This window comes from Vanrija albida (genome assembly GCF_041260175.1).
Source record: "Vanrija albida strain AlHP1 chromosome Unknown contig_3, whole genome shotgun sequence".
In the NCBI taxonomy this organism is placed as follows: Eukaryota; Fungi; Basidiomycota; class Tremellomycetes; order Trichosporonales; family Trichosporonaceae; genus Vanrija; species Vanrija albida.
The window spans coordinates 334,397-354,996 of NW_027191422.1; the positions used below are offsets into that span (position 1 = coordinate 334,397).

General features: G+C 67.9%; 11 protein-coding genes across 11 annotated transcripts; 8 read left to right on the top strand and 3 right to left on the bottom strand.

The window, feature by feature from the left end:
- Positions 1 to 66: 66 nt before the first annotated feature.
- On the bottom strand, positions 67 to 1,293 carry scn1 (Cut9-interacting protein scn1; the record flags this gene model as incomplete). Its single annotated transcript, XM_069351969.1, has 2 exons — positions 67 to 920; positions 1,185 to 1,293. 2 exons carry the CDS (start codon positions 1,291 to 1,293, stop codon positions 67 to 69), a joined length of 963 nt encoding a protein of 320 aa, XP_069209387.1.
- Positions 1,294 to 1,453: 160 nt separating this feature from the next.
- Q8F55_003427 (uncharacterized protein) lies at positions 1,454 to 2,093 on the top strand (the record flags this gene model as incomplete). The annotated part of the gene is made up of 3 exons (XM_069351970.1): positions 1,454 to 1,815; positions 1,893 to 1,986; positions 2,025 to 2,093. The coding sequence occupies 3 exons, from the start codon at positions 1,454 to 1,456 to the stop codon at positions 2,091 to 2,093; spliced, it is 525 nt and encodes a 174-aa protein (XP_069209388.1).
- Positions 2,094 to 2,776: 683 nt separating this feature from the next.
- IPP1 (Inorganic pyrophosphatase) lies at positions 2,777 to 4,008 on the bottom strand (the record flags this gene model as incomplete). The annotated part of the gene is made up of 4 exons (XM_069351971.1): positions 2,777 to 3,005; positions 3,058 to 3,487; positions 3,534 to 3,655; positions 3,908 to 4,008. The coding sequence occupies 4 exons, from the start codon at positions 4,006 to 4,008 to the stop codon at positions 2,777 to 2,779; spliced, it is 882 nt and encodes a 293-aa protein (XP_069209389.1).
- An 838-nt stretch (positions 4,009 to 4,846) lies between these two features.
- On the top strand, positions 4,847 to 6,690 carry Q8F55_003429 (uncharacterized protein; the record flags this gene model as incomplete). Its single annotated transcript, XM_069351972.1, has 5 exons — positions 4,847 to 4,958; positions 4,996 to 5,390; positions 5,439 to 5,573; positions 5,611 to 6,120; positions 6,157 to 6,690. The coding sequence occupies 5 exons, from the start codon at positions 4,847 to 4,849 to the stop codon at positions 6,688 to 6,690; spliced, it is 1,686 nt and encodes a 561-aa protein (XP_069209390.1).
- Positions 6,691 to 6,850: 160 nt separating this feature from the next.
- Positions 6,851 to 7,812, top strand: Q8F55_003430 (uncharacterized protein; the record flags this gene model as incomplete). Its single annotated transcript, XM_069351973.1, has 3 exons — positions 6,851 to 7,282; positions 7,318 to 7,423; positions 7,679 to 7,812. The coding sequence occupies 3 exons, from the start codon at positions 6,851 to 6,853 to the stop codon at positions 7,810 to 7,812; spliced, it is 672 nt and encodes a 223-aa protein (XP_069209391.1).
- Positions 7,813 to 8,711: 899 nt separating this feature from the next.
- Positions 8,712 to 10,674, top strand: Q8F55_003431 (uncharacterized protein; the record flags this gene model as incomplete). Its single annotated transcript, XM_069351974.1, has 5 exons — positions 8,712 to 8,983; positions 9,144 to 9,194; positions 9,261 to 9,502; positions 9,622 to 10,333; positions 10,368 to 10,674. The coding sequence occupies 5 exons, from the start codon at positions 8,712 to 8,714 to the stop codon at positions 10,672 to 10,674; spliced, it is 1,584 nt and encodes a 527-aa protein (XP_069209392.1).
- Positions 10,675 to 11,118: 444 nt separating this feature from the next.
- On the top strand, positions 11,119 to 12,665 carry Q8F55_003432 (uncharacterized protein; the record flags this gene model as incomplete). Its single annotated transcript, XM_069351975.1, has 2 exons — positions 11,119 to 11,703; positions 11,748 to 12,665. 2 exons carry the CDS (start codon positions 11,119 to 11,121, stop codon positions 12,663 to 12,665), a joined length of 1,503 nt encoding a protein of 500 aa, XP_069209393.1.
- A 484-nt stretch (positions 12,666 to 13,149) lies between these two features.
- On the top strand, positions 13,150 to 14,989 carry Q8F55_003433 (uncharacterized protein; the record flags this gene model as incomplete). The annotated part of the gene is made up of 2 exons (XM_069351976.1): positions 13,150 to 13,157; positions 13,879 to 14,989. 2 exons carry the CDS (start codon positions 13,150 to 13,152, stop codon positions 14,987 to 14,989), a joined length of 1,119 nt encoding a protein of 372 aa, XP_069209394.1.
- Positions 14,990 to 15,174: 185 nt separating this feature from the next.
- Q8F55_003434 (uncharacterized protein) lies at positions 15,175 to 16,729 on the top strand (the record flags this gene model as incomplete). Its single annotated transcript, XM_069351977.1, has 4 exons — positions 15,175 to 15,305; positions 15,343 to 15,393; positions 15,426 to 15,646; positions 15,678 to 16,729. The coding sequence occupies 4 exons, from the start codon at positions 15,175 to 15,177 to the stop codon at positions 16,727 to 16,729; spliced, it is 1,455 nt and encodes a 484-aa protein (XP_069209395.1).
- A 339-nt stretch (positions 16,730 to 17,068) lies between these two features.
- On the bottom strand, positions 17,069 to 18,403 carry Q8F55_003435 (uncharacterized protein; the record flags this gene model as incomplete). The annotated part of the gene is made up of 3 exons (XM_069351978.1): positions 17,069 to 17,182; positions 17,216 to 18,180; positions 18,214 to 18,403. 3 exons carry the CDS (start codon positions 18,401 to 18,403, stop codon positions 17,069 to 17,071), a joined length of 1,269 nt encoding a protein of 422 aa, XP_069209396.1.
- A 1,306-nt stretch (positions 18,404 to 19,709) lies between these two features.
- On the top strand, positions 19,710 to 20,534 carry Q8F55_003436 (uncharacterized protein; the record flags this gene model as incomplete). Its single annotated transcript, XM_069351979.1, has 2 exons — positions 19,710 to 19,733; positions 19,785 to 20,534. The coding sequence occupies 2 exons, from the start codon at positions 19,710 to 19,712 to the stop codon at positions 20,532 to 20,534; spliced, it is 774 nt and encodes a 257-aa protein (XP_069209397.1).
- Between the last annotated feature and the right edge of the window lie 66 nt (positions 20,535 to 20,600).

Genomic DNA, 20,600 nt, shown 5'->3' on the forward strand with positions numbered 1-20,600 from the left:
GCGCGTTGGTCACTCGCCGCGCCAGTTGTACAGAACACGACGATGCAATGTCTACTACTACTACCCCTAGATGAGGCCCACAAACCGCGCCCAATTCCGCTCGATCGTGCGCACCGCCCACACCTCGCCCTCGGCGCGCTCGACGAGCCGGCCCCGATCGTCAAACTCGTCGTCCTCCTCCTCGACCCCCTCCCACCGCTCACTGCCCCCCTCCACCCGCCAGCCGCGGCACCCCGCGACCCACAGCACGGCGGCCCACACGAGCCGCGTGCTCTGGGCCACGTCGTGCAGGTCGCTCTCGACCAGCACCCTATCCCGCGGGATGGCGCGCACCGCCGCCGCGCCGGCCGGGCTGCGCGCGGTGAGGAGCACACTCGGGGAAAAGTACAAGTTCGGCATGGTGCGCGCGGCCTGCGCGAGAAACTCGGGCTTCCACCCCCCGCACGAGTGCATGTCGACGTTGATGGCGCCGAACCTGGCGTCGGCGGCGCGCACGCCCTCGAGCAGGCGCAGCGTCGGCCCGGACGCAGCGACGCAGTGCATGCTCACCGGGGCGCCGAGCTCGACCGCGAGCGCCAGCTGCCGGCGCGCAATCTCCGTCTGGTGCGCCAGCGTCGTGCGGAACGGCGTGAGGGTCGAGGCTTGGCCAGGGCTCTGGGGCCAGATACGTACCCGCGCGGCCGAGTCGAGCCCGATCTCGCCGACCATCGCGAGGCGCCCGGCCCCGCGCGCGGCCAGCACGTCGGCGCGTATCCTCTCGAGGCGGGGCGCGAACGCCTCGGGCTCGGGGAGGAGCGGGAGAAAGTCGGGCAGCTGCGCCGCGAGCGCGGGCTTGGGCGCGAACACCTCGGCGTAGTGCTCTGCTTTCGCCGGCGGCGGGTCGTGCAGCGAGAAGCGGTGCACGTACCACGGGTGGTAGCCTGGAGCGTGAGCGACGGAAGTGGGGGAGAGGTAGGCTCACCAAACGCAGCGACGACGCGCCCGCGGCCGGAGCCCCCATCGCCCGCGGCCCACCCCCGCTCCGCGGCCAGAGCCGCCACAGCCCCCTGGTCATCGCACACGGCCATGGCGGCCAGCCCGCCGAGCTGCACCGCGTCATACGTCGCGGCGCTGGGCGCCAGGTCGGTCGGGTGGCAGTGGGCGTCGGTCACTGGGGTCAGCGGCGGAGGGGGCAAGGTGCTCACAGTGCGCGAGGATGTGTGCTGGGGGGAGGGCGAGGGTCTCCCAGTCTGGGGGCGCGTCCCCTTCTGGCACGGGCGGCGTGCTCGGCCCCGGGGCGGCGGGGTTGCACATTGCGTGGTGGGATGGTGAGGAAGAGGAGGTTGGAGACTCGACGAGTTGCGCACGGTGGAGGTTGGTGGAGGTCGTCCAGCAGTCCAGAGTGGCGGGCGTCATTGCCATGTCTTCCCCGCCTTCCTCCCTTCCTTCCTCATTCCACCCACTCTCAAGCACAATGTCCCAGCCCGGCGCTGAGCCGACCGCCGCCACCGTCGACGCCGACGTCGACATGGCGGTCGCAGCCGCCACCGAGCCCTCCGAGCCGACCGAGGCGGCCGTCACGGCAGTTCCCGTCGTCGGCGTCGTCGCCGAGCCGCCTTCCCCCAGCGACGCGGCGCGCACCCCCGAACCAGCCCCCGAGCCGACCCCCGCGGAGGTTATAACCCCTCCCGTGTCTAGCCCGCCCTCTGCTGCGGCAAGCGCCCCCGCCCCCGCCCCCGCTCCCGCCCCCGAGCAGCAGCAGCATTCCACGCCCCACCCCAACCCGCGCGTCGCCGCCCTCCAGGCCGAACTCGCGCGCCTCAAGGCCCAGCTGGGGTACGTCTGCTTCCCCTCCCCTCCTCCCCTTCCCCTTCCCTCTCCCCCTTCCGAGCCCACGCTAACGCCCCCCGCAGCGACGCCGACGCCGACGCCATCGTCCAGCGCCACATCCGCCTGCTGCACACGTACAACGAGGTCAAGGACGGCGCGCAGGCGCTCATCGGGCGCGTGGGTGCTGTTCGCCGCGCGTGCTGACGCCCGCGCAGTACGCGCTGCTTACGAATGCGACGGTGACGGCCGTGCACCGCGAGCTGGGGCTGTCGCTGCATGAGTAGGCGCGTCGGGGGGAGCGATGTTGTACTGCAGATTGATGTACTGCAGATTGATGTAGCTCAGTCCGCTCGACCTGCCACCCGTGCACCTGCTTCCAGAACGCTCACACCCATGCACCTACGTCCTCTGCTCGCCCTCAGCTGCCTCTGCCATTGTCGTCCACGCCAGCTCATCTCACACCCCCACCCCCGCTATATCCGCCACGCCAAGCCCCGACCGAATCAGCCTCAACCAGCTTCGCGCCAAGAGCCACCCACCCACCATTACCACCCGGGCGCCCGCTGACACGACGGCGCCGACACGTCCACACACGACGCTATCTCGGCCGCCTGGGCGATCACCAGGGCCGTCGTGTGCATGTGGGTGCTGGGGAGATTGCGCTGGCGCGGCACGTGTGGCACGTGTGCGCGTGATAAAGCTAGGTCGCCGAACGCGCGACTTGGTCGTGTGTGTGGACTTGCGGGCAGACCACCTCTACTCGACCCCACTCACTCGCTCATCCACTCCACTGACGGAGACGGACAAGCAAGCCACGGCAGCGCAGTGCAACACGGCAGCGCAATGCAACACCGCCCACACCCCGCCCACCCCGCCCACACCCGTATCTCACAAGAATGCATCATCGCCCGCCATGCGGCAAGACCAACGCTACACTCTTCGCTGCTGACTCCTACTCATGCCACGCTTAAGCCGAGCCCGACGAGATGAAGAACGACTTCGAGACCGAGGGGTCGATCGGGGCAGGGGGCTGGGGCGCGTTGGGGGGGATCGAGGCGTACTTGGCGTCCTGGACACCAACGAGGCCGGCCGAGCCGTTGACCGTGGTGTTGGCAAGCGAGATCTCGCCAGCGGGCGACTCGCCCTTGACGAGCTTCTTCCAGGCCTCGTGGGTCTCCATGATGATCTCCTGGGCGCTGCGACAAGTCAGTACGTGGCCATTGTCACCCTTCCCCCCGCTGCACTCACTACTTCTTGGGCTTGGCCTCGCCGGAGAAGGCGAAGACGTTCTCGGGCTTGCCGTCAGGGATCTTGTAGATGCGGAACCACTCGTTGGTGGCACGGACAAGGCCGGGGAGGTGGCGCTCAACGTCCTCAATGTCGTTGAGGCGGGCGGCAAGGGGGTCGTTCACGTCGACGACAATGACCTTCCAGTCGGTCTCACCCTCGTCGAGGAGGGCCATGATGCCGAGGACCTTGACCTGCTTGACCTGGCCAACGTAGCCGACAGCCTCGCCGATCTCGCAGACGTCGAGCGGGTCGTTGTCACCGTTGGCGGCAGTCTCGGGGTGCTTCTGGTTGGGGTCCTCCCAGGTCTGGGGGAAGGCACCGTAGTTCCAGATGTAGCCGTGGTGGGGGAAGCAGTTGCGGACGTAGCGGAGCTTGCCCTTCTTGGTGTCTGGGGTGGGTTAGCGTGCCGGCCTTGAAGGAGGACCAAAACCCACCCTGCTTGATGGGGTTGAAGGCCTCCTCCTTGGAGATCTCCATCTTGGCGTTGGTCCAGCGGGGGACCTCGACGACAAAGTTGAGGATGGTCTGCGAGTCATCGGCGTAGAGGGGGATGTCGCTGGGTGGTGGGTTAGTGGAAGTGTGGGGGTTATCGGAAGAGATCGACAAGGCAACGCCGCGAACCCCGAGTCGAGCCTGTGCGCGCTGCTTGGTGTGGAGAAGCTTCGCGTCGGTGAGGGGAGAGGGAGCGAGGGGGGATGCAGAGCTACTCGCGCCACCTTGCTCGCTGCCCTTGCCTGCTTGCTTCCCAACGCGCACCTTGCAACCTTCCCCGACGCTGCCTTGTCCTTCTTTGCTGCTAGTTACTCACTGGAAGGGCGAGATGACCTTGCCGTCCTTCTCGAGGTAGACGCGGTGCTCGAGAGTGTTGGCGGCACCAATGGTGCGGGTGGTGTACTCTGCCGTGGCCATTTTGATTGGGTTTAGGTGTGAGACGGTTGTGGATAGACGACGAAGGGCGGAAAAGGACATAAACGTGGAGGGTTATGAGGGGGAGGGCAAGGGGGAGTCGGAGGGGGCGGACGGAGGGGTCGGGGCGCGGTCAAATGTGGTGTCGAGTGAGAGTGGGTGGGTGACGGGACGGGAGTAAATCGGGTTACTCGAGGCAGGCAGGCAGGCAGGCAGGCAAAGCCCAGGCAGGCGGTATCAGTGAGTGGGTGGGTGGGTGTGGGGGTGCAAGTTGGCGTGTGGGGTGGGGTGACGGACAAAATCAATCTCGTCCTGCTTTCTGGAATAATAAGGAAACTCGTGACAGCACGCCATTGAGCAGAGAGAGGGCGGGCAGCGAGGCGAGGACGGGTACGAGGCCATCTTGTCCCTCAACTCCGGCTACTGACCCACCCCCCAGCCGCTCTCTCTGGTCACTGGTCGCGAGTCAGCCTGCCTCGCGACCTCGCCTATCTCATGCATTCCATTCCATGGGGATGGACGTTGATGCAATGATCGCAATGACCCTCGCCCGCTCAACTGCCTCGGTTTTAATCGCTACAGTGCATAGAGTGGCCCGATCAAGCCGACCAAGACGCGTGATTTAGGCGCGATTAGGCGCGGCGCCACGTGGTTGTTTCAGCGTAAAGCGATGGCACGCCTTGCGTAAAATGGAATTGGTCCCGCCCCGCCACCTTGGCTCGCCTCGCTGATGTCACTCGACGACGACTGCAAGCAGCAGCGTCCATGCCATCACCCTACCTGGGTCGTCAACAACTGCCCACTCATCTCACAACCCTCCTCCCTCCTTCCCCCCGTCACCATGGCAGAGGTGTCAGAATCCAGCACCGACGTGCCAAAGGTGTCGATCGAGGCTCTCGACAAGCTCGACCCCGCAGCATTCAACTGGGATGCCTTTGCCGGCACATACAAGGGTGCGTCGCACCGCGCCTTCCTCGCTCACACCTCCAGGTCGCGCCCTCATCACGCGCTACCTCGCCATCCCCAACCTCGTCTTCACCGCTACCAACCCCTCTCCCCGCGCTCTCGAGCTCGCGCGCACCGCCGCCCTCCGCGCCATTGTGCTGCTCAAGGCCGAGACCTGGGACTCGGAGTCCTACCTCCGCGCCGTGCGCCAAGTGGACGCCACCCTCCACCCCGACCGCGCCGAGACCATTGACGCCGGCCCATCTACCGACGAGCCGATGGACATTGACAGTGCGCATGGCAAGAAGGGCGGCGAGAGCGACGGCCGCCCGGACGGCGCGTGGGTAGAAAAGGTCCGCGAGGCCGCCGACGCCGACAAGGCCAAGCTCGAGGTCGAGCTCAGCGGCTATCTGAGCAATCTCATCAAAGAGAGCATCAGGGTGAGTCCATCACCACCGAGATATGTCACAGTCGCTCAACAACCACAGCTCACTTACCTCGCCCTCGCGCAACTGGCGCTCAAGACGGGTTCCTTCCCCACGGCGCAGAAGACGTTCCAGCACATCCGCGAGTACTCGGCCGGCGGGGCGCACCACGTGGAACTGGGCCTGGCAATCCTCGAGGTGAGCTAGAATGCCGTAAGAAGTAGCTCACACACAGGCTGCCCTCACGTTCAACGAGCCTGCTCCTCTCGCCGGCAACGTGACCAAGGTGGAGGCCTCCCTCGACAGACTGCACCCTCCAGTTACTGGCTCCTCGTCCAAGGAGAGTGCTACGATGACGACAACGCAAGTGGCGCAGAACCGCGAGATCCAGGCGCGCAGCCAGGCTGTACGCCGCGCGGTTGGTGTGAAGATCCGGGTCGCCAAGGCGGTCCTCGCGCTCAGCCACAACGACTACGCGCGTGCGGCTCGCGAGCTCGGCGAGGTGAACGAGGAGGGCGGCCTCCAGGAATGGGAGGGCCAGGCCATCTCGACTGCCGACACGGCGTTCATCTCGGCCATCTGCGCCCTGGCGACCGGCTCGCGTGAGCACCTCCGCCGTGTCCTCCTCGACCGCGCGAGCTTCCACTCTGCTGTGGACGACTCGCAGGGCTGGGTACTGGACCTTGTTCGTGCATTTGTGGACGCACGCTACGGCGATGTGATTGTTCTCCTGGGCCAAGCCGAGGTGGGTTAATGGTACAGTGCCTCGCTAACCCACCAGCCTCACATGCTCCTCAACCCCTTCCTAGCACCCCACACCGCCCGCCTTGTTGAGCTTATCCGCACCCGCGCGATCAAGCAGTACATCACGCCTTTCTCCTCTGTCCGCATCAGCGCTATGGCGCAGGCGTTTGGCTCTACGGAAGATGCTATTCTCGCCGAGGTGGCCGGTCTGGCCGAGGCGGGCGACCTCAAGGTCAAGATCGACCTGATCGACCGCATCCTGACCATCAAGGACAAGGACCCGCGCGCCGACGCGTTCCGCAATGCGCTGGACGTTGGGCACAAGGCCAACACGCTCACGCAGGCGTCGACCCTGCGCCTGCGTCTGGTCGAGGCTGGCGTCGTTGTCGACCCGGCCCCGCGAGACCACGACGAGATTGACGCGTCGCGTGGCCCCGGTAGTGGGGGCTTTGGTAGCGGCGGTGGGTTCGGCGGCGGCGGGTTCGGCGGGTCGGGCCGCCCCACGAGAAGCAAAGGCCTGGGTGGGCTTGGGCAGGCGATTGGCAACTGGGGGCGGCGTACCAAGGCTTAGACGTGTAGTCGTGTTGTATTATATGCCATGAGGCGCAGCGCGCAGTTTGTGACATGCGGCGTTGCCACCCAAGGCGCCATGGCCAGTCGCCACCAGGTATTCATGACGCAACCTCCACCCAACTCTGCGTTCATCACGACCCATCCCACCACGACACAGCATGCCGCCAGAACCCGCCTACTGCCAGACATGCTCGTCCGAGCTCCGCCCCGGGCAGGAGCGCTACTCTCCGCCGTGCTGCGGCGTGCCCATCTGCGGGGCGTGCACGGCGCGCAACCCACGCCTGAAGGCGTACACCCCGTGCCTGCGGTGCGGCGACGTGCGGACGCGCGCCGGCGCCGCCGAGGTGGCGCGGGGCGCAGCAGCACGGGAGGAGGAGCGGCGGAGGGGCGAGGACGTGTTCGTGCTCGAGGACAGCGACGAGGAGGGGGCGGGGGAGGAGGGGGCGGCGCCGACGGCCGAGCAGCAAGTACCTCCTCCCCCTCCCGAGGCCCGCCCCCCACCCACCCCGGAACCGCAAGTCGTCGAGATCAAGCACCTCATAGCGCGGGGAGACACGCTGCACTCCATCGCACGGCGGTACGCCGCCGACGTAAGTGGGCTCAGTGTCTGGCAACTAACGCCCAGCCGCACGACCTCCTGGCGCTCAACAACCTCCCCCACGCGGCGCTGTACACCAACCCCGCGATCCTGCGCACGCGCACCGAGCTCGTGATCCGGCGCAGCACGATAGGTACGGCAGGTACGGCGCACGACACGGCGCGGGCCAGGACGCGGGCACTGAAGCGGTTCCAGGTGGTCAGTAAGGAGGTGGACGGGGGCGTGGCGGGGGCGTATCTTGCGCTTGCGGGGGAGGGGGAGGCGGAGGCGGAGGGGAGCTGGGAGGGGGGTGGGGGGTGCGAGGATGGGGAGGGAGGGGGTGGCAGAGGGGAGGGAGGGGAGGAGAGAGGGGAGAGAGGGGAGAGGGAGAAGGAGAAGGAGAAGCCAGGAGCCCGGTCCGCACTCGACGCCTACTTCTCCGACGAGGAGTGGGAGCGCGGTGCGACGGCGCCCGCGAGGGGCAAGGTACACCGCTGGACTGTGGTCGGCGCCGCGCTGCCCCCCGGCGCGGCCAAGGTGTAGGCCGTAGCGGCTCTCCTCCGGGGCGCGGATACGCCGTGCGTGCCTCCAAGCCGCCTCGCTCAACTCTGGCGCCGTACCGCCCTCCCGCCTGATCGAGCTAGATGAGCGCCGGTGCTCTCGCGGGCGCCCTCGGCTCGTTGAACCTCGACACTTGCTGCCTGTGGTCGGCGGCAATCACAGCAACCACCGCCGCCGCGCAAGCCGAAACACCACGCCAGCGGCACCAGTCGCGATCTGCCGATCTCCAGGTGCTGCGCCAGTGCCAATCGCCGGCGGACGTGCAGCGCTCGGCAGGCCCATCTGCAGCATGTATTAGAGCATTGCACAGGTGTCGTACAAGTACAGTTGTATGCATCGACGTCGATCTCGCCGGCGTCGGGCTGCGTCGGTCACTGAGTCGTGGCCCGTGGCCGCCAGCCGGCCGTCCGCCCTGACACGCGCCACTCCACCGCAGTCCCTTGGCCAAATTCCAGAAATAACACTTTTGGACGGTTTAATCGACGCCGCGGCTGACGGCAACTGGCAACTGACTGCGGCGCGGTGGGGCCAGGCGGGATGCGGGATGCACAGCGTCTTGTCGAAGCGAGCGCATGCATCGCAGTGGAAGAAGAGACGCCGCAGCAGCCACCTGCATCGCCTGGCGTACGCGCAGTCCGCGTCCGGTCGGAGGCAGAGGGAGGCACGACGTCAGCGTCGACGACGACGGTGGCGACGACGTCGATGACGGTGTGCGCAGTTTCTTCGGGTGGTGGTTCATAAGCCGGCGCAGTGCCAGCCATAACATTGCACTGCAGCGCTCGTCTCGACTCGTCTTCTCTTCATCTCTTGCATAACCCTTGTCCCCTACCCCCTCCCCACCCCCTTCCCCAAACCCTCGTCCACTCCCCCCTCTCGGCGCCATGCTCCTCTCCCTCGCCTCAGCGGCCCTCCTGGCCGCCTCGGCGTCGACCGCCGCAGCGGCCGACACGATCCTCCTGACGCACAACGCGCGCTCGCCGCGCTACGACCCCGACCCGGCCGTCCGCTTCGCCTGGGCCCAGCGCCAGGTGCTGGCCGGCAGGGCGAAGTACGCGCGGTTTGCGAGCGAAGGCGAGCAGGAGGTGCTGCGCCGCGAGATGGAGGAGCGGGACGACACGGAGGCGTTCCAGCGCCGTGCTGTCGGCAGTGCGCAGTGAGTCGCGAGCAGCGGTCGCCGGCTTGAGCGGGGAAGGGAGCTGCGGAGGGGGGGCGAGCTCGCCGAAGAAGCCGCTCGCCGTCGGTGACGCCCCTTCGCCGGCACCTTCCCCCGCTCCAACCACTCGCACCCATGCACACGGCCACTAACACCGCAGAATCAACAACTGGGGCCGCGACACGCAGTACACGGCCAAGATTTCAGTCGGGTAGGTCGCTCGGTCGCTCGGCCGCTCGCTCCGCTCGCTTCCCACCCCACACACTGACGTCGCCAGAACCCCCGCACAGCAGTTCGACGTCGTCGTCGACACGGGATCGGGCGACCTGTGGCTCCTGACGGCGTGCACCAACGCCACAGAGTGCGGCGGCATCCCCCTGTACGACACGGGCAAGTCGAGCAGCTTCCAGAAGAACGGCAGCACCTACTCTATCCAGTATGGCATGGGCTCGAGCTCGGGCGTGTGGGGGAGCGATACGGTGACTTTCGCGGGGGCCACGCGGTCGGAGCAGCTGCTTGGTGAGTGAGCGTGGGGTGGTCGGAGAGCGGCGGCGGAGCTGGCATGGCTGTCGGAGAGCGGCCCGCCTACAGCCCCGAGGCACTCGCTTCACTCGTGCCCCGCTAACTCTCGCGCCCAGGCCTCGTCGACAAGACCGACGCGTGGAACAACGCAGGCACCGACATTGCTGGCCTCATCGGCATGGGCTGGACGGCCACCGGCACCGGCCCAGTCCCCTTCTGGGAGAACCTCGCCCCCACCTGGTCCGACAAGCAGTTTGGCATCTGGCTCGCGCGCGAGACGCAGACGCTCGACGCCTCGACACCCGTCGGCCAGCCGCCCCAGCAGCTCGTCGACAACGGCGGCTCCATCACCCTCGGCGGAGTCGACACGTCCCTCTTCCAGGGCGACCTCAACTACGTCTCCCTCCCCACCGGCGTGCAGGAACAGACCTACTGGCAGGTCCCTCTCGACGGCATGGTCGCGTTTGGGCAGAAGATCAACACGGACGCGTCGTCTGGTTTCCTTAACACCCAGGAGAGCAAGTCGCTGGCTGTCATTGACACGGGCACTACGCTCATGTACGTGCCCACTGCCATCGCCGACCAGTTCTGGCAGTCTGTCCCCGGTGCCATCAGCTACGGCGGCATGAACTTCTACCCCTGCGACACGATTCCCGACTTTGGCCTTGGCTTCACGTTTGGCGGCGTGACCTACTACGTCTCTGCTACCGACCTGGTCGCGTCGACGTACTCGGCCACCGACCTCGAGGCGGCGCTCGGGGGCCGTCTGGGAGGCAACGCCAAGCGTTGGTGCCAGGGTTCCATTGTTGGCCAGTCGAGCCACGAAGGGTGAGTGGCGAGCCATGTCGTGGCTAACATGCAGCACGCCGCCGTTCCTCATTGGCGACGCGTTCATCAAGAATGTCTACACGGCTTACCGCTACGACCCGCCTGCCATCGGCTTTGCGCTGCTCTCGTCCAAGGCCAACAACACGTTTGGCGCCAACGGAGCTGCCAACACGGGCTCTGGTGGCGGTGCGGCGCCCACCGACTCTGCCTCGAGCAGCAGCGGCTCTGGCAGCAGCAGCAGCGGTAGCGGCAGCGGCAGCAGCTCCGCGGCTACCAAGGTGCAGGCGTGCTCGGCGCTTGTCCTCGGCGCTGCGTTAACCGCCCTTGTGTCGGCGTTGTGACGCGCCGAGCTGTCGTCGACCTGTAGCCAGAGATAGTACACGTACCTTGTTATACCTGCAATGTAATGGCTTGTTTTACGGTGTGGGGGAGGGGTGGGGAGGTCGTGTCGAGGAGGGGAGAATGAGCGGCGGCAGGTTCGGTGTCTCCGTCTGGCTATGAGGACACGAACATTGTATGCAGTCTACGAGCCGCGACATGCATGACGGCGTCATCGTCGTCGCCGCCGCCGTGTCGATGCATACAGCGTTCCCCCGCGGCTCCGTTCGGCCGCTGTGTCGTCCGTCACTGAACCAAGATTGACCCGGTCCGTGTCGGACCGACAGTTGTGAGTTGCCGAGCCAGGACCCCACCAACGACGGCATCACACACCTCGGTCGAGCACGTCACGACCGAACGCTCACTCTCCTCTTAACCACCCCGCGACATCAACGACCCCCACACCCATGTCGCTCCAGCTCTCGCGACTGCGCCCGCGCCTCGGCCCCCGCCTGCCCCTCTACGTCTCCACGATGCGCGCGACCCAGCGCAGCAAAAACACCTACGCCCCGTGGAGCGGCCCCTCGAACCACCCCACGCCAGTCATCCCCAGTGCAGGCAAGCACGGCGGCGCGCGCTTCCCCCTCCTCCCGCCCTCGGGGGGGACACCCCCTTCCTACCCATCCACTCCCCCGCTCCCGCCCCCGCCGAGCGGCTACGAGCGCAGCCTGCACGCCCTCCCGGCGGCGTACCCGCGCCAGCTGGTCGAGAGCTCTGGCACGCTGGAGAGGCGCTCGCGGCCGTATGGCACCGTCCCGCCCAAAGAGGGCAAGGAGGAGCGTGCGGCCCGCCTCGCGGCCGAGCGGGATGCCGCCGTCGCGACCCGCGCCGACGCACGCGTGTGGGACGTGGCGGGGGGCGAGGTCGAGCCCGAGGCGCTTGAGACGCCCCCGCAGTGGATCGCGGCGGAGCGCTGGCGCCGCGCCGAGAGCACCGACGACGCAGAGGGCGTGACCCTCGTGTTTTTGCACGCTAACGGGTTCCAGAAGGAGGTGAGTGGGGCGGGGATGAGGCGAGTGGTGATCTGACGCCGCAGCACTTCCACCCGATGGCGCGCGGCCTGCTCGAGCGCAGCTCCGAGCCCTCAGCGGCGTTCGGCACCCCCGCGCCCCTCGCCAACCCCACCCCCCTCCCGCCCATCGACGACATCTGGTTCCTCGACGACGTGCACCACGGCGACAGTGTCACCCTCAACGCCGGCCTACTCGGCCCCGCCCTCACGTGGGAGGACACGGCGCGCGACGTCGCCAACTTTGTCAAGCACGTCGTGCCGCTCAGCGACAAGGCGGCGCCGGAGCACGTGCCCTGGCGCACCTCTGCGCAGCCGCGCCGCGTCATCGGCATCGGGCACTCGTTCGGCGGCAACGCGCTGGTGCAGGCCTCCGCGGCGCACCCGCAGCTCTTTGACGCCCTGTTCCTCATCGAGCCCATGACCATCCCCGTGCTCGTCAACGACCCCGCCAAGGGCTGGCCCTTCACGCTCGGCGCGCTCAAGCGCCGCGATACCTGGCCGAGCCGGGAGGCGGCCGCCGAGGCGAACCGCAACTCGCCGCTCTTCAAGTCCTGGTCCGACGACGTCTTCGCCCTCTGGCTGAGCCACAGCCTCGTCCCGACCGGGGAGGGCGAGGCCGTGACGCTCTCCACGCCCGGGTGGTGCGAGGCGGCGTGCTTCTCCAACGGCGAGAGCCCGCAGCGCGGGTGGGACGCGCTGCCCTCAGTCCGTGTGCCCACGGGCTTCGTGATGGCCGGCGACCCGGTGTGGATGTGCGGCGAGGCGATCGCCAACGAGCTGGTCTGGCGGCCAGAGCTCGCGCGCAACGAGGTCATTCCTGATGCCGGGCACATGGCCGTGCAGGAGAAGCCGGGCGAGCTGGCCGACGCGTTGGCCAGGTTCCTCGCGACGATTGAGGCGGGGGAGTGGACGCGGGGGGATAAGCCGCAGGCAAAGTTGTAGTCGGCGCCGCTGAGCGCATCGAGGCGAGTCGTGTCTATCAGGGGGCGCCGTGAGCACCTCCCAGCACATGTTTCACTAGAAGTTGTACATCATGAACGTCTTGCACCAGCTACGGCGGCGACGCGACGACTCGGCAGGCTCGAGCCGCGCGCCACTGCCCCAGGCCACCGCGGCGCTCGACCCCGACTGAGCTCCGAGGCAGCATTCGCGTCGCGTCGCGCCGCGCCGCGCTCGTGGGTCGGCGTGGGCTGCCGAGCTCGTGGAGTTAGGCATGGGGTACGATGATGGCCGGATGCAAGTGCCACCCGCCACGAGCAGGAAGTGCCCCGCCCCCACCCGCAGCAGACGCAGCACGCAGCACGCAGTCGCACCCGCAACCCCAGAACGCAGCCAAACACCGACCCCGCCCGCAGCTACACATAGCCCCGAGTCCAGACCTCGCCGGTTGGCCAGCGGCGGCAAACATGCATAAGTCGGGCTCGAGATGCGCAGGTGGGCGGACAGTGGCAGGCTGGCGATGACGACTGCGCGGTGTGGCGGCGCACGTCGCCTCGCAGTGATAAACGGCGACTGTGCGCTGCGCTCTGCGCACTCCCACTGTTCCTGCTACACCGCCGCTGCTCATGTGCTGCCAGTCGCTGCTGTACCACCACGTCAAGACGGGGTTCACGCGCCGCGGGCTCGTGCCGGTGTCGTCTAACGAGCCGACTGTTGCTACCTCTACCTCGGTGCCAGTCACGACGGCGACGAGAGCAGCGACACGGCCGCCAAAAGCAGCACGCACCCCGCCCGTCCCCGCCCCGCCCGCCACCCCGTCGCTCCTCTCCACGCTGGGCACGACGCCCCCGCTCCCCGCGACGCCCCGGAGCGCCCTGTCCACGCCGAGGACCGCCGCGTCGATACCGCGCTCGGCCGCCTCCATCCCCCCCTCGACGACCTCGATCCCCGCCTCAACCACCGTGTCCTCCACCTACGCCGACGTCGCCCTCGCGCGCAACGAGCAGCCCTCCCCCTCGACCACCGCGTCCTCGACGTACGCCAACATCGCCCTCGCGCGCAACTACGATGCGACGCCCGACTCGCCGCGCGTCAGCCCCCGCGCGCTCCGGCAGTAAACGGTACCCGCTCACGCGGTGGGCGACGGGCGGCGACGAGCAGTACTCTGTGCGCCTGGAGATAGGGTGCGTCGCGGCACAGACCCAGCTGACTTCAGGACCCCGCCGCAGGCGCTCGACGTCGTCGTCGACACGGGCAGCCCCGACCTGTGGGTGCTCTCTCACTGCTCTGAGGCAGCAGAGTGCGCCGGCGTGCCCCTCTTCGCTGGGGCCTCGGCCGCGCGCTCCGGCCAGCCCTTTTCGGCCCAGTACGCGCTCGGCACCGCCGCCGGCGAGCTGGTGGCCGACGCCGTGCGCCTCCCAGCTTCGGAGACGCTGTCGTTCGGCCTCGTGAACCGCACCACAGAGTGGAGTGCGGCCAACACGACCCTCTCTGGGCTGTTGGGGCTCGGGTGGGCGTACGACGAGACAGACGACGACCCCGCCTGGCTGGCGGCCTCGGCGGGGTGGGAGCAGCCCCTCTTCGGCGTGCACCTCGGCCGGGGTGAGCACGGGGGCAGCCTCACCCTCGGCGGGGTGGACGCGGCCGTCGTGGCAGCAGACAGCATCAACTACCTCCCCCTCGTTGCCGCGCACGACTGGGCCGTCGCGCTCGACGGCGTCGTCGTCAACGGGCAGGATATAGCCCCCAGCAGAAGCTGGAACGCCGCAGTCGACACGGGCACGTCGCACATCCTCGCGCCGCGTGCCGCCTTTGACGCGGTCTACGCCGCCGTGCCCGGCGCGTTTCTGCACGGCACCGTGCCCCTCTTCCCGTGCCACACCCCGCCCGAAGTCACCCTCACGCTCGGGGGGCACGCGTACCCCGTCCCAGCGGGCGACCTCGTCCTGGCGGCATACACGCCCGCCGAGCTGCGCGCCCTCGGCGTCGACCCACCCCCCGGCGTCGCTCAGTGGTGCGAGGGCGCTCTCCGGCTCCAGCACGACGGGGGCGACGCCGACGACTGGATCCTCGGCGACGCGTTCTTGAAGAGCGTGTACACCGTGTTCCGGGCCACTCCCCCGAGCGTGGGCTTTGCCCGCCTCCAGCCCGCCCACGCCGCGTCCTTTGGCCTCGGCGGCCGCTGGCCGCGGCTCGCGGCGACCCACCACGCCGCCATGCTCGCTCTCGTCGGGGTACTCGCGCTCCTCGTCCTCGCCGCACGCTTCGCCCGGCGCGAGCGTGCCCGTGCGCGCGCGCACCACTTCACCCACAAGCACCTCCCGTAGACTGTTGTACTCCTTCCACGTAGCCGCCAAGGTATGTGGCACAACGCCGCCGCCACCACCATCTCATATGTACTCTTCAAACAAACAAAAGCTCATGCTGCCGCTCGAGCCTTCGAGCCGCCGACCCACTCGCCACCACTACAATGGCCCAACTCACCTCTGACCTACTCTTCACAACGCACAGAATGAAGGCCGTCGCCGCGCTGCTCGCGGCCCTCGGCTCCGCACTCGCCGAGCCCGTCTCGATCCCGCTCCAAGGCCACCCCGCCACACACCATCTCGCGAAGCGCGCCGCGCCCGAATGGAACGAGGCGCCGTGGGTCCTCCGCCGTGGCTACCCCGCTAACCCGCAGCGTCGCGGCCTGGGGCGCCGACGTCGCCTACTCCATCCCCGTGGTGTTTGGGTGCGCGCCCCCGACGACCCCGCTCACACTAGCACGCCGCCACAGATGCTCGACCTCTTCCTCAACTCGGCCCTCATCAACACGTACGTCCTCGAGAACACCTGCACCACCTGCGACGGGTACCGCACGTTCCAGGTCAACAAGAGCGCGACCTGGCTCGCGGCAGACTTCAACCCCATCGCCGGCTCGGGCGACGTCGGCACCGACCGCGTCGGCATCTGGCTCAGCAACCAGAGCATGGCGTACACTGTCGGTGGGTGCCGCCCTGTGCCACGCTCACCCAGGCCTCGTCAACACGACTGTCCGCGCCAACCTCCCCCGCGGCTTTGTGCTGCCCCCCAACACGACCATCTCGGGCAACCTCGGCCTCGGGCCCACCCCGGCCAACGCGAGCCGCCAGAACCCGTTCCTGTACAACCTGGCGCAGAACTGGACCGAGCAGGTCTACGGCATCCAGCTGCACCGCACCCGGCCGACGACCAACGAGACGGCCTTCACGAGCCGCCAGGTGCCGGGCGGGATGCTGACCCTCGCGGGCGTCGACCACAAGGCGCTCGCATCGGAGATCACGTACCTCCCCATCGCGGACGTCTCGCACTCGTTCGCCGTGTGGGCCGTGCCGCTCGACGGCATAAACATCGCCGGGCATCCCGTCCGCGCCGTGCAGACCCAGCCGCTCGTCGTCTTCCCCGACATTGTGGGCCAGGCCATCGTCGGCACGCACGCCGTCGTGGGCGAGCTCTACTCGCACATTCCCGGCGCGCTCCTCCTCCGAAACGGCATCAACATCTCCGAGTGGACAGCCAAGGCGTGGGTGTTCCCGGCAGACGCGATCGGCATCACAAAGGACACGAACGGCACGAACCCGACCTCGAGCATCGGGCTCGAGATCGTCATCGGCGGAAAGCCGTACCGCATCGCAGACACGGATCTCGTCATCAAGCTCGTCACACCGCGGGAACTGGTCATCGCGTACGGCGCTACGCCGACACAGGCGGCCGCAGCCCCGGTGTGGGCGATTGGCGGGGTGCAGGAGCTCGAGCCGTGGCCGCGTGGCCTCCCCATCGGGTTTGGGCTCGGCGTGAATTTCCTTCGCAACGTCTACACGGCCTTCAAGTTCAACCCGGAGTCGGTCGGGTTTGGGTACCTCACCCCGGAGGCTGGGGGGCCCGTTGTCGTGGGCACCACCGGGATCCGGACCGTCATCGCGACAGCGACGGATTCTGCCGCGCCGTCGGCGTCGACAGGGCACGCGGGTTCCGGGGCGGTGAGGAGGAGCTCGGGTGTGTGTTTCACCCTCTTTGCTGTTGTTCTCGCGGTGGTGTGGGCGAGCTGAGACCGGGTTTCCTTCCTGGGAGAGGCCCGTCGACTATTCGCCCGTTCTACTCGGGCGAGTTTCCATAATCAGTACATAGTTAGTATGAGGTGGCGGGGCCTGCGCCGACGGAAGACGTCCTTTAACACCCATTGTTCTCCGTACGCATTGACCGGTGTGGCCATGTGACTGACACCATTGTGGTGGCAGAAGGCATGTGGCAGGTGAAGTGTGGCAGGCCTCTGCTCCATGGCAGTGGTCCTCTTTGCTGCGGCCAGCGCAATGCGAGCCTGGGCGCCCGCCATCGCAGTACCGCTCACCCCCAGCCTGCTGAGCACATGCTTACGCCCCCCTCTAGTCTTACAACGCAGCCTTGACCTGCAGGCCGTCATACACCGCGCGCTCAAACTTCTGGTGCAGCTCGTGGAACGGAATGTCCGGCGTGTCCGTGTTGATCTGGACCCCGCAAAAGCCCTGCCGTCAGCCCCCCTCCCCGCGGCCACTCACGATGATGCCGCTGACCGGGTCGATCCAGTAATCCGTCTTCGCGGCGCCGCCCCACGTCCCGCTGCCCGCCTTGCGGCCGTGCGCGCTGTCCGAAGTGTTGATCACGAGCCCGACGCTGTGGTCCAGCCCACCGTCCTCGAGCATCGCGTCGTCGACAAAGCTGAGGAACGTGCACATGAGCTGCAGGTCGGCGCGCATCTGCCTCCCCTCGTCTGTTGCTACCGGCGCGAGGCTGCTCCTAAACAGCTCGGCGTAGCCCGCGGGCGAGATGATCCCCCGGCCCTCGCGCGAGCGCAGCACGCCCTGCAGGAAGCCGATGTAGTCCTTCGCCGTGCCGAGGATGCCGGCCCCGCCAGCGAGCTGCGCGATGGGCTGCTCGCGCGACGGCATGTCCCTCAGCCCGCGCCAGACCACGAGCTTGCCGTCCAGGCTCTTGGGGCGGACCGTCGGCGCCTGCCACCGAGCCCTCTGCTCCGGAGTCGCGTAGAAGCTCAGCTTCAGCCCAAGCGGGTCGAAGATGTGCTGCTTGAAGTACTCTTCGAGCGTTTGCCCGGTAACCCGCTCGACCAGGATCCCGGCCCAGTCAAGCCCGAGACCGTACGCCCACCGCGTGCCGGGCTCAGCCACGAGCGGGACGGCGAATGCCCGCAGCCCGGCGTCCGTCTTCAAGAAGTATGGGATGCCGTTAGCGTCCAGCCAGCGCTGGAGCACGGGCGAAAGGAAGGGGTACCCCACCCCCGCGGTGTGGGAGAGCAGGCGCCGCAGGGTGATGGGGTTGCGCCGCGGCTCGAGCACGGGCTTCGGCGGGTCGTCCTTCGTCCACTTTATCAAGACGGGCTGGGAGCACAGGTCGGGGAGGTGCTTCTCCACGACTGCGGGATCGTCAAGGGTCACCACACCCCGGTCGACGAGCTGCAGCACAGCGACGCTCGTAATGAGCTTGGTGCACGAGAACAGCTGGAGCACTGCCCATCAGCGCCGCCAGCACGCGCACTCACCCGTCTCGTCATTGATCTGCCCGAGCTCAGGCTTGCCATACACCCGCTCGCCCTTCGCGGCGAAGTAGAGGATCTCGTCGGCGGTCGCGACGCCGACGGTCGGCGCGTTCACCTCGCGGCTCTTGACCGCGTCGTCGAGGAGCGCGTCAATCGCGCGCTTGGACGCGGGGCTGAGGGTCACGCGCGGCATGCTGGCTGTGTGGTGGGTGCGCTGTAGTGCTCGTGTGAGGGCGCGGAGCATGAGTCGCGGTGGGGAGCAGTGTTATGTTTAGCCCGGGTCAGTGGTGGTCAGTCGCCGGCTATCTCGCGGCGTTCGGACATGGTCGTTGCCGGCATCTCGGGCGCCGGGGCGGACGCGTCAGTGGCAGTGGCGGGTGGACGAGGTGCAAGCTACAAGCTGCAAGATGGTGTGCCATGTGCATTGCCCTTTGTCAACAGTGAGTTGCTCGGGAGAACTCGATGGTCGTGAGTTTCAGCAGAGATGTGGCTAGGCGGGTGCGGAGCGGTTCTGACCGGCCAGGAAGCCGCCTCCTCCAACTCACTCGTCCTCGGCCCTCCCCCGTTGCATTGGCGTCACAAGAAGGGAGCTCACCAGCCGGCGCTGCAGTCAGATGGTCGGTACACAGGAGGAGTTCGAATGCCGCCCAATTATCCTGCTCACATGTCGCATGTATTATGCAGACATTGGGCAATGGACAAAAGGCCCCCGTCACCGTCGGGTGCAGTGGCGAGGCCGCGCGTCCGTCCGCCGCCAGTCGCCAGCACCGCCCCGTCTCTCCTCCGACGGCACCCGCCACCCCTCACGTCTCGGGCACACCCCGTGCCCACCTCTGACTCGAAGCACCCCGGCGCCCACCCCGCCCCGCCCCGACGACATCGGCGCGCTCGGGCCCAGCACGCCCCGGCGCCGCATTACCGCCGCTCGCACGGACGTTGCTGGCCTGCCGCGCGCCGCTGGCGGCCCTCGGCTCGGCCTCGCGTCGTCGCGGTCGTCGAGCGGATCTTGCTGCGCTGCCACGTGCGTGCTTTGGCGCGGTGATTGCGACGCGGATCGGACACGTACTCTGCTGCCTGCTGCTGCAGCAGGCAGCGCGGCGCGGCGCTGATCAACCAACTTGACTTGGAACAATGGGGCGCGCGGGGGGGGGCACTGTGAGCACGGCGAGGACTGCACTGCCCCTGTTGCTGTATGCATGCACACAAACAATGGCTCATGGGGACCTCTGGTCTGACGCGCGGGGGGCTGTACGGGGGCACGCTGCACACCCGCTGCCCCGCTGTCCGAGCCACACGCGCCGCCCGTCGACATGACCCGCCCGCCGCCACCCGACGCGCTGTTACCGCCACCCACCCACCCTCTGAGCGTTATTGACATCCCCTTGCAACCTTTTTTTCTCTCATCTCCCTTCTCTCCTTTACACCTGTCACCCCGATCACTTTCTCGTCTCGCTCCACTCTCGTTCCCCGACACCCCGCGCCGACGCAGCGCCAGCGCAATGGCCGACTCCCGTGGCGATCAGGTGCGCTCTGGCTTCCTCGCTGCCCGCTTCCCCAATCCCGCTGACCGCCAGGCCACTGCGCACACCTTCCCCGAGCCGACGGCGGCCCAAGGTCCGGCCGGCGACGACATTGACGTGCACATGTCCGACGCCGACAGCCAGGTACTTTACCTCGACGGGCACCCCCAGCACTGGCACCCCGTCCTCGGCACGCAGCACCACGCCTCGGCCTCGCCACCCGCCTCGCCCACCGCCCTGCCCACGCCCGAGTCGCCCACCCAGACGCAGCGCCTGCGCGCCATGAACATCAAGTTACCGAGCCGCACGTGGTGGCTCGACTCGGGCTCGTCGCGCCCGTCGAGCCCGCTCGCCGCCCTGCACCCCGAGTATGCCGAGGGCTCGTTCCCCGGCCCTGCGTCGTACAGCTCGGGCAGCTTCTCGTCCTCGCCGTCCTTCGCGAGCTCGGCCGCGCCCTCCACGCCCTCGACCCCGCCCATCGACCCCACCAAGCTCAACAACGTGCCGGTGCACACGCCGCCGCGTGACTCGTGTCCTAGCAACGGGGGCCGCCGCCCGTCGATCACGCGCTCGCCGTCCGGGTCGATCAGCGACGAGGGCCTCGCAGCCCTCAACCTCGCACTGAGCCGCACCGCCTCTCCCACGGTCGCTGAGACGGGCCTCAAGCTCGTGCCGGTCGACGGACCGAGCAGCGGGCAGCTCGAGCGCAAGGAGAAGAGCGTCCGCGGAGTCATCCGCCTCGACAGCTTTGGAGGCGAGGGCCTGCAGCGCAAGCCGTCGGGCCGGGCGTCTTTCTCGACGTGAAGAGCGTCCTTCTCGACGTGAAAGTGTATCACCTCGTCGCAGTACACGCAGCGACTGTACCACCTC